Below are 10,810 nucleotides of genomic sequence, written 5' to 3'. Positions count from 1 at the left end.
AATTTTTTATATTTTTCATAAAAATAATATTAAAATTTTTCTAATTTAACTATTAACAATTGGCTTAAAAGTAACTATTAACCAGTACGAACCATGACTACACACCAAATTCACATCCATGTCAGCTTTGCCCAGCCACTAATTAAATGCAGATTGCTTAAATTAGAAGAAGTCAATGGATAGGACTAAGACTCATCAGGCAAGACCTCAAAAAAACACACACACAAATAAAAGAAGAGAAAGACACGCACAAATAACAGAAGAAAAATGTTAACAAATATTTTAAAAGTATTGGTTTAAAAACTATTTTTACAGACAGTTTATTGAAATTTGACAAAATAATTAATTTTTTTAATAATTTTTTATATTTTTCATAAAAATAATGTTAAAATTTTTCTAATTTAACTATTAACAATTGGCTTAAAAGCAACTATTAACCAGTAAAAGAACTGAGAGTGATATTCTGTGAAAATGAAACCTTGCCTTTTTAAGGATTGGGCACTGGCTGATATCACTGTGGCTCATCCAAATAAGGACCTGTGGGCTCCGTACAATGGATGGGACTAAGACTCATCAGTCAAGGCCTCAAAAAAAATAAAAAAAAAATAAAACACTCGAATAAAAGAAGAGAAAGGTTAACAAATGCCCTTAGACTCATCAAGCAAGACTTTTAAAAATAAAATTAAAAAAAAAGAAAAATGTTAACAAATGTTCTAAAAATATTGATTTAGGAATTATTTTTAAAAACATTTTATTAAAAATTGACAAAATAATTAATTTTTCTAATAGCTTTTTATATTTTTTATAAAAATAATATTAATTTTTTTTTTAAAATAACTATTAACAATTAGTCTAAATGCACCATTAACCAATAAAAAAACTTATGGTGATATTTCGTGAAAATGAAATTTTTAAGGATTAGGCATTGGCTGATATCACAGTGGCTCATCCAAATAAGGAGCTGTGGGCTCCATACATTTAGGGCAATTCTGTGCGCATGGTACAGTAGCACTAAGGCAGCCCATTAGTGCTCCAAAAATAAAAACTAAAAGTCTTGTAGTGACATTTTTGCATGTGTCTACAATATAAAAAACCTCTGCCCGCTAATAACTGTTTTACTTTATGCTTCACTAAAACGTTACATATGTATGTTTTTTCTAACAACCAACCATTTAAAATGAAAAGAAAATATCAAATACATAACATAATATAATTAGTGGGGTTAAACAAAAATTGTAAAACAAAATACGGGAAGCGAGACAGAAGATTTTTATATCCGTCGATACCAATGTACGCGTGCGAGGATGTATGGCGGCTAAAACTAGAAAGTTGATATTGTTGCGATACCAACAAATGCAATTGGTGGAACAAGAAAGGGCCAAGTGGGGACATACTGTCCAAAGAAATAGAATTAAGATTAGAACAAGGATGGACCCAAATGTGCCAAGGAGTTGGGACACAGGCTAGATGATGTGTTGCTGAGTGGGTCCAGCCACGGTGGTTGTCGGGGGGGCGCATACGGCTCATGAGTGGGACCAATCATGGAGATAGGGCTGCATGATTTGGGTAGGAGGAGATGGCAAATTGTGGTCAGGCTTATAGGGGTTTAAAAAGGTAACTTAGTGGGTCCAATTCAAGATTAGGGTGTCAAAGTCTTTCAAAAAGAAAAAGAAAAAGAAAAAGAAAAAGAAAAATCCTTTTCTTTGTCCCTTCAAATTTGCCAAAGTTTTCAAAACCCAAAATTTAATCCTAAGTATAGTGGAAGAGATTTAATGGCTTTGCAACTTTTGATGTAAAAGGGATTTTTTTTTGAGAGTTTGGTTTGAGACTTTTTAAGTAAGATTTGATTCAATATTTTGGCATTATAGTTGGAAGTGGTTGACCAAATTTTTTGATGATAGAGAAAGAGAAAGAGAAGGTTTTGGTTTTGGTTTTGTGTTCATCTTTGAAATAGTGTATTTTTAAGTTTGGTATTGCGCGTGCAGCACAAAGGGGTGGGAATGTGGTCATAATGGAGGCTGCCAGCCACACCCATAAGATTATTCATGACGCATACACTATGCATCATTCATTTCCTGCCCTTAAAACTGCAAAAATTTGATTCTAAACTCACAATTTTGCATCATTACCTTCCCATCCAATACACCAATAGCTATCTTCCACTGTCTTCATATATATACCTTTTTATGTCTTTGTCTACCTATATTTATATATAACAAATATATATATATATATATAAATACCTTTTGTATGGAAGTTTCCTAAGAGTTGATCATGTTGAATTATTGGTATAATCTTTGTACATGAGTCTTATTTTAAAAGCCAAGATGAGTTTTTTTTTTTTGGTATAAATGTGATGAGGAGGGTAGTTTATTTAGGGTGGTCATGTAACTTCCTATATAAGCCCAACTAGCCACTAATTGCTTCCTTTTCCTTCAAAAATACTGTACCTCTTATGTGAATTCCACTTTTTTTTACACCCTTATATCCGACCAGTTTAAAAGTTCAACTTATTGAAGAACATATAGAGCTGGGTGTCACATGTTTGTACATTAAAATTCAAACTAAATCACTCGTTTGAACCTAAAAATTTGGGAGTGTTGTCATTTTGATCATTTACGTTTGAGAGTTTTCATTTTGGTCTATTAAGTTTGGTTTTGTTTTTAAAAGGAGTTCAAATTGGGTAAGGGTGGAGTGTAAAACTCATGTTTTACTCAATGCTCAATACATTTTATCACGCCTAATAACACCACATTAGCCTTTTACTTAAAATTGGTATTTATTAAGATGTAATCATGTGTGATTATATGTATTTATGTTTGAGTAATATGATGATTTGGTATGTCTTTATTGGAGGGGCATACACCAAGTTGTTATAGAATTTAATCTCTTTTAAAAAATGATTATTCTAGCTGTTTTCGTGACTGATTTGGTTGTTAAGTATTAACAAAATGACATTATTTTTTCCTCTGTGGCTCTCTCTTAATGGTTAAATTAATCACAAGCATGGATAATATGAATATTTTAAAAATCTAATCAAACTTTAAGAACCAAAATGAAAATCTCAAACTTAAAGAACTAAAATAAAAATAACTCCAAACCTAAAGGATCAAAAGTGAAATTTAGTATATACAACCAAATTTGCTGGCAGAAAAATTGAATTACCCTAATCATACTTATTACTTAATTAATATTCTTAAACTCAAAAGCTTTTTTGACAGTTAAGTCTTGTGACTCATCCTTTTAATTTCAATTAAGCATGTGATTGAGAAAGTTAAGTGTGCATGCTTTAGGAAATACAGAAAATGAAATGATGATAAATGCCACCTTGCTACATGAAAAAATTGCATGGAGAATAAAATGATGTGACTGCCCTTTGATTTCACGTACGGGCCTCCCCCTAATTCAAGGATATTCTCATTATTTACCTGCCACGCTTGATTCCTTTTGTTCTTTCTATTTTTATTTTTCTTTTACAAACTAAATTATTATTTCAATGCCCAAGATATTGATGATATTTTGGGCACGTCTAGCTTTTGTTGATTAATAACTCCTGCTCTCCCAAGAATCGACAATGCTGTCCCTATCCACAGTTGTTTTCATATATACAATACTGTATTTTTCGCCTTCCAAATTTTCATCATACACTAAAGCCAATCAGAATTCAATTCAAAGAGTTTTTGTTTGTCTTGTTTAGTCTATATTTTTCTCAGATTGCCCTATAAACGACAATAACCTCAGTAACAATGTTAATAATTATTGTCATGCATAGGAACAAGTAGTTCCAGTAGTCTATAATTGTGTTTTTGTTTTCATAGTAATTATCATGCAAATGAGTTTGATCTTGTCAAATGCTTAAATTTTGACCAAATCTTAATACATTTCCCTGTTCTCAAATCATAAAACTATTGCCAGATTGAATTTTGTTGTGCCAAACGCGACCAAAGGTTATAATATTGTCCCAACACATTAATGCATGGTTGCCACCATTTTCCTGTACCAGTCTGAACACCAATTATATTGACCAAATAAAAACACCATATGATCCTTATGATAATTAGTTTGTATTATTAATGATCTTGAAATTTATAGTATGAAATTAGAAAAGATTCATGAAAAGCCTCCCCTGTATTTCGAATGACTCTGCTCTTCCAAAGTTTAAGGACTTGAAGAGAGAATGAAAATTAAAATGAAACAAGAAAATAAAAATTAATAATATAATTTTATGTACTCACTGACTGTGTTATAAAAACAAAACAAAAAATTGAAGCAGAACACCATGTTTACACGTAAAATAATGAGTAATGAAATGGCAATTACCCTCATGAAACGAGACTTGGAGGTAAAGCATTATATGAGCTCTTGGTAGTGGTTGCCAATAGCACACTTGAGTGCCAAAAAAAAAAAAAAAAAAAAAAATTCAAACATAAAATTATTAGAATACCATTTTTGGATCTCATCAATTGGTGTGTGTACAAATAGTGGATTTCCACATGTAGTATTTGAATCTGACCTCTTAACAAAAAAGCTTCCTCTATTCGAATGACAGCATTTCTTTCTAAAATAATAATAAAAATGTGCCATAACTTTATCAAAATTGGACTATTTGGGAGATAATAGTATTAGTATTGCTGCCAAAGCTAAATTTGAGAGAGCTTAGCTTAGCTCAGCTCATTGACAAAGAACAAGATTGCGCGTGGGCATAAATTCCGTTCTCTGTTCCTGTCTGCTGAAAGATTTGGCACAAAAAAATTTGGAAAACATATAATCATATATACATACTTCATGATGCTTGCAATAATTACTCTTGGTTGCATAGCCCCGCATGCCCAATAAACCAGACCCTTCCTTCCCTTCTCACTCACTTCCCAACCCGCACTCTACTCTCACACACCCACCTATAAATTCCATCTACCCCCACTTCTCTCTCTCACCTGTAGTCCCAAACTCCACTATCTCTATCTCTATCTAATTTCTCTCTTTCTTTGCTATACACATCTCTTTCACTATTTTGTTCTACACTAGTATTAATTACTATACCTTCTAGCTAGCTACTAGCTCTTTCAGTTTCTAACAATCACTACTATCGTCAATGGCTGTATCTGGTTTTGAAGGCTTTGAGAAACGCCTAGAGCTTCATTTCTTTGGTGATGACCCTGCAGTTATAGACATGGGTCTAAGGCAGCTTGAGTTTGAGTCACTAGAACAAGTCCTACATGCAGTCCAATGCACTGTGGTCTCGGCTGTAGGGAATCACTACTTTGATGCCTACGTGTTATCTGAGTCCAGCCTCTTTGTTTACCCCACAAAGATCATCATCAAGACTTGTGGGACCACTCAGCTTCTCAAATCAATCCGTCCATTGCTTCACTATGCTCATCATCTTGGTCTCACTCTTTGCTCCTGCCGCTACACCAGAGGTAGCTTTATTTTCCCAAAGGCACAACCTTTCCCACACACTAGTTTCAAAGAAGAAGTTATCTATTTGGAAGAGACCCTTCCTTCCAATCTTTGTTATAGAAAAGCTTCAGTGATGCCCTCTAAAGTCCCTTCTCATTCTTGGCATGTTTTCACTGCTAGTAATACTAATGAGGCTCACATGGCTCTCACACACCCTCATATTCCTGATGTGTTGTACACATTAGAAATATGTATGACTGAGCTTGATCGTGTTCTAGCTCGAAAGTTCTTTAGGCGACCAAATGATAACAAGACTGGTGACACTGCAGGGAAGGAAATGACTGAGATTACTGGGATTAATGACATTAACCCTGGTGCTCTTATTTGTGACTTTGCATTTGACCCTTGTGGTTACTCAATGAATGGGATTATTGATGGTGATCGTTACTCTACAATTCATGTTACCCCTGAGGATGGTTTTAGCTATGCAAGCTTTGAATGTGTGGGGTCAATTTACGATGATCATGATGATGTTGCCAATGTTTTGAAGAAGGTTGTGCAAGTGTTTAGGCCAGCAACTATGTCTGTATCAACCACATGTGCTAGTCATGAAGTTTGGACAAGGGTGGCTAGTGCACTCGAGCCACTTGGACTCAAATGCCGGAGTTGTGCAATGGATGAGTTTCCGGCCGCGGGGAGCGTCGTGTTTCAAGCGTTCACGGCTCGCCGGAAGTGATCCGAAGGTGGTGGTGCTGGTGCTGGTGTTGGTGGTGGTAGATATTGGGGGGGGGGGGGGGGGGGGGGGGGGGGGAGGGGGGGGGGTGGTGTCAGGAAGGTTTAATAGGAGGGAAAGAGGAGTTTAGAGAGAGAGTTTAGAGTTTAGTTGAAAACATTTTTAGGAATGATGATGATATGGACGAATGTGATTGGATAATGGGGATGATGAATGTGGGGTTGACTTGTTGTAGAAAGAGGAAAAAAAAAAAAAGTGGGGGCAAAGATTAGAGATGAGGAGAGGGATGACGTGGAATTAAGAAGCCAAGAAAAAAAAAAGTTTGGTGTGAGAGATACTGGGTTCATCATGATAAGGCACCCCACTTAGGCTTGCACGCCTAAGATTTTGAAGATGGTAGTGGGGGACTTAAAAGTGCTCTATGTTTGAGGTCATATTGAACTTTCTCATTCTCTATGTTCTATTCTTTCTTTCTTTCTTTATTTTATTTTATTTTTAATTTCTTTTATAAAAAAAGAGAAGATCTTTTTAAAGTTCACTTTTTGCACTCTCTCTTCCTTGTCTCTTATTATGTTTATTCCTAGATTGTTACAGAGAATTGAATTACCACACTACTCCTAAGTTTAATAATATTGTTTGCCAAAGTTGATGGAACTCAACAAAAGTACAAGAGAGAGAAACAGTACTACTACTACTGCTACATTAACATTGTACATTTTTGTGTGTGTGTGTGTTCTTGAGTTTGGCCATTGTGCATGCATCTAGGTGTTTTTGCATGGTTGGTTCCTATACTCATTCATGAACATTTTCTTCCTCCATATGATTGTTTACACAACCAATCCCAGCAAGTCTTTGTGACAATATAAAACATATATAATCTGCACAGAACCATAATACCATATATTACATTCCTTGGGTTGAGAGAAAATACTAGCTAGTTTGTTTATAAAGAACTTTGAGCAACAACAAAAGAAAAAAAAAAGGTTCACCAATTAATTTAGAACTTGTTTCAAATTTACAAGTATATATATATATATTTTTTTTTTTTTTGATATATAGATTCAAATTTACAGATTTTGTTTTGAAAAAGATGGTAAACGTGCCTAGAGTTTCACATCTTTATCCATATACTCCAGAGGACATTATAATTGTTGGCAAAAAGTTATCTTGGCCCCGTACTTAGTTCACTTTCTTGTCGATATTGTTGATTTGGTTCCACAAGACTGGCCCAAACACAATCAAGATTTTAGGTCCATGCATGCTATATATATAGCTCTTTCATGGCCTATATTAATTTTGTTCTAAATGCATGGTCCAACTACGAAAAGGCATAGCATGACCACCCTAATGGTATATAATATGTAAACTTCTCTTAAAAAAGAGATTGGAAAACAAATCCATTTATATATCACTGACAACGCATGCATTAGAGACTAATGCCGTGTATCAATATCATGCTTCATCTATGATTAGCAAAGCATTAAAAATGAGACCATTTTGTGTTTTCCTTTAAGAGTAAGACCACACTTTTTTAGGAATAACCTTTCATGCGGGATACATGCAATACACACGTTCCACTTAGCCCTAATAATACATACTATTTCCACTTAATTTTACCAATAATTAATTGCTTCAAAATCATATTTTTCTCTGAAGATAGAATTGGCATTCATATTGGTCAACCCAGACCCTATTCTTCTTTCCTATAATAAAATAAAAATTTTCACAATAACGTTAAATGGGTTCATAACTTTTTTTTTTTTTTTGAGAAAGAAATGGATTTATAACTTGCTATAGATTTAGATCAGACAATTTGTAGAAACTCAGGGCTTAAAACTGTTTTCAGCGTGTGGGCTAACTAATCGGCCCGCTATGTTGAAGTATTGGACAAGCTGTTATATATATTGAGGCTGTGTTAGGAATTGGTGAGTGGCAATATTATGGGTTGGGTTTAGAAGCTGGGAGAGTCGCATGAAGTTTTGGATTAGGTTCAGCATTGGCCAATACATACTCCATATATAGTTGAGCTCAATCCAAAAGACCAGTGGGCTTGAGCACATCTCTATCGTATTGTGTATTCTACTGATCAGACTCGTAGATACTTCAAGTTATATTCTGTAGTAGTACATGGGAGAGAGACTAGAATATATCTTTCTTCTTCTAGAGGAACTGGTAAAGGAAATCCCATTTCTCCCTTCATTTTTAATTATTCTCTATATGGAAAACATGGCCTAGCTTGTTCAAATTGAGGTTTCTTCGTGGAACTGGTTAGGTATCAAAGCTTCAAAAAATGGTCCAACTTTTTTGGGAAAGTGGCAAAAGATAATTTCCAAAAAATCAAAAAGGACTATGAAAACCTTCTGCAAGTTATCGGGACAAAAACTTAACCTAAACAAGTCCAAAATCTTTGTCTCCTCTTGTATGAACCCAAGCCGAAAAGACCTACTATCAAGAGATGGTTAGTTTAATCTAAAAAGTAGACACCCACCTACTCAAAAGCTCCACTAGAAGGAAATCTAGTTGTTAGAACAGTTTTTGCAAAGCAAACCCCCATTTGTGAGAAAGGAAAAGGATGGTTAGTCAAGAATGGCAAATCCATCAAAATTTGGCATGACTACTAGACTAGGCCTATATAAGGAAATATTGAAGGTCCATTTAACAAAGGGTGGACCTATTTAAAGTGTGCAAAATATGAAACATTTAAGTAAATTGAAAGCTAAAAAACCTCTCATTTATACTTTATATGTTTACATTCACCGTTCATGTAAAACATGAACAGAGAATACAGAAACATAATTTTGCACCAAGAAAATCACCAAAGTAACCCTAAAACCATTTGCCCAAAAATAGGACAATTGCATCTTTTGGCACCCTCAAGGAATGGCTATTTTGATACAATATATTATAGCCTACAATATGGCTTTTGATCTTGAGTGTTCGCCTCAAAAGCTTTGCAACTAGAAATGGTTGTGATCCTTGTGGAAATTAAATGCTCTTCCACACATTATTATGTTTCTCTGTCTCGCTTGTCATGAGAAGCTCCCAAGGAACTTGCTGACAAGAAGGAAATCCATAAAAGGAACGAGGGGAAGAATCGACGAGAAATCCATAACAAAAAATCGTGAATCAAAAAGCGTGACGAGAATTCTCAACCCAAGATGTTAGAAGGTGCAAAATCAATGGGTGCCGGAGCTGCTACAATTGCTTCAGCGGGAGCTGCTGTCGGTATTGGAAACGTGTTCAGTTCTTTGATCCATTCCGTGGCGCGAAATCCATCATTGGCTAAACAATTATTTGGTTATGCCATTTTGGGCTTTGCTCTAACCGAAGCTATTGCATCGTTTGCCTCAATGATGGCCTTTTTGATTTCATCCGTATTCTGATCGAAGAAAGAAGGTTGAACTTTCATAAAGCAAGCACCTCTTTCACATAAGAAAATGGAGTGGGTACAATCTAACTAAAACGATTCCACATGAAAGAGGACCGGACAATTTCCCTCTTGAGTAATGGGAAGCGGGCTAGTCCTTTTTGTAAAGATGAACTTGAAACAATCCTCCACATTTTCAGAAATTTCCATAAGGTTGTGGATATTTGGAAGTCAATAAGAACTCATTATTTCTAATGAGTACGGAAAAATTGATAAGATCGTCCATTTTAATGGATGACCTTGTACGTATCGTTAACAGATATATAAATAACAGGCATCCATATTGAATGGATGATGAATGACGACATTCAATACCCACTTTAAATGTGTGGTAATCGATACAAGCAAAACAGTTGACTAACCATTATCCTCTATTGATGATGGTCATAAAAGCATCGAGCATTATTACCTTAATAAGACACACAACAATTAATTTCCTAAATTTTGATTGCCAAAATGTAAGGGATTAATGGATTAAACATGTATCCAATTCCCCTCTCGAGACTATCTTCTCCCTAATATTGGTTCGAAAGAAGTATTCCTCTTGTCCACTTGAACTATATGGAAAGCTTAAAACAAAAGCGAAATAGAAGGAGTTAAATTCAACAATACGACCATCCATGAAGAGATTAAAGCACTAGCAATCTAGCATTAGACTTTTTCTACTCCCTTACAAAGAAAAGATAGTAGAATTAAACAAATCAGCAAGCACATTTGTAAAATTAAACACATGCCAAGTAGGGTCAGGAGGTCTACTCAGAGGCATTAATGGATGGGCTTCTCCAAATATATTGGACTCACACCCATGATTGCAATAGAGTTGTGGAGACTAAGATTAGAACTCCAACTGGCAGCTAATTTGATTGTTAAGAAATCATCATACAAATATATGCAAAATCAGTAGTAGAATTCTTGTCCAGTCCTTCGAGAAAGCTTAGCATAAGCACTCCGAATGAAATTTTTCTACGGATATTTTGGTGAAGTCAAGAAATTGTTTTATGCTACATTTTGTGTTGTGTTTTGTTCCTCCTAATATTGTAAGTCAAATCATGGCAGATATGTGAGTGTTTCGTATCCCAGACTCTATAATTAGTAACTAGTTTGCTTTAATGAATTTTCAATTTTCATCTTCACCCAAAAAAATAAGAAGGCAACAATCGGGAGGGATTGGAAGAGCAGAGCTATCCCTTAATCCAAATTGTCCAATTTTAAAATAAGAAATTTTTAAATTTTTAAAGAGAATCTTTTTC

At 34.7% G+C, this 10,810-nt stretch overlaps 2 protein-coding genes across 2 annotated transcripts; both read left to right on the top strand.

Annotated features, from left to right (window-relative positions):
• Positions 1-4,798: 4,798 nt before the first annotated feature.
• On the top strand, positions 4,799-6,181 carry LOC112009965 (S-adenosylmethionine decarboxylase proenzyme 4). The gene has a single exon (XM_024042320.2). It carries the CDS (start codon positions 5,093-5,095, stop codon positions 6,134-6,136), a length of 1,044 nt encoding a protein of 347 aa, XP_023898088.1. The 5' UTR covers positions 4,799-5,092; the 3' UTR covers positions 6,137-6,181.
• Positions 6,182-9,258: 3,077 nt separating this feature from the next.
• On the top strand, positions 9,259-9,652 carry LOC136062997 (ATP synthase subunit 9, mitochondrial; the record flags this gene model as incomplete). Its single annotated transcript, XM_065762818.1, has 1 exon — positions 9,259-9,652. A coding segment is annotated over one exon (258 nt), but the record flags the coding sequence as incomplete, so codon positions are not given.
• Between the last annotated feature and the right edge of the window lie 1,158 nt (positions 9,653-10,810).

This window comes from Quercus suber, unplaced genomic scaffold (genome assembly GCF_002906115.3).
Source record: "Quercus suber isolate HL8 unplaced genomic scaffold, Cork oak 2.0 scaffold_474, whole genome shotgun sequence".
In the NCBI taxonomy this organism is placed as follows: domain Eukaryota; kingdom Viridiplantae; phylum Streptophyta; class Magnoliopsida; order Fagales; family Fagaceae; genus Quercus; species Quercus suber.
The sequence above is the reverse complement of the archived record's forward strand: the minus strand, read 5'-3'. Positions and strand labels throughout refer to the sequence as shown.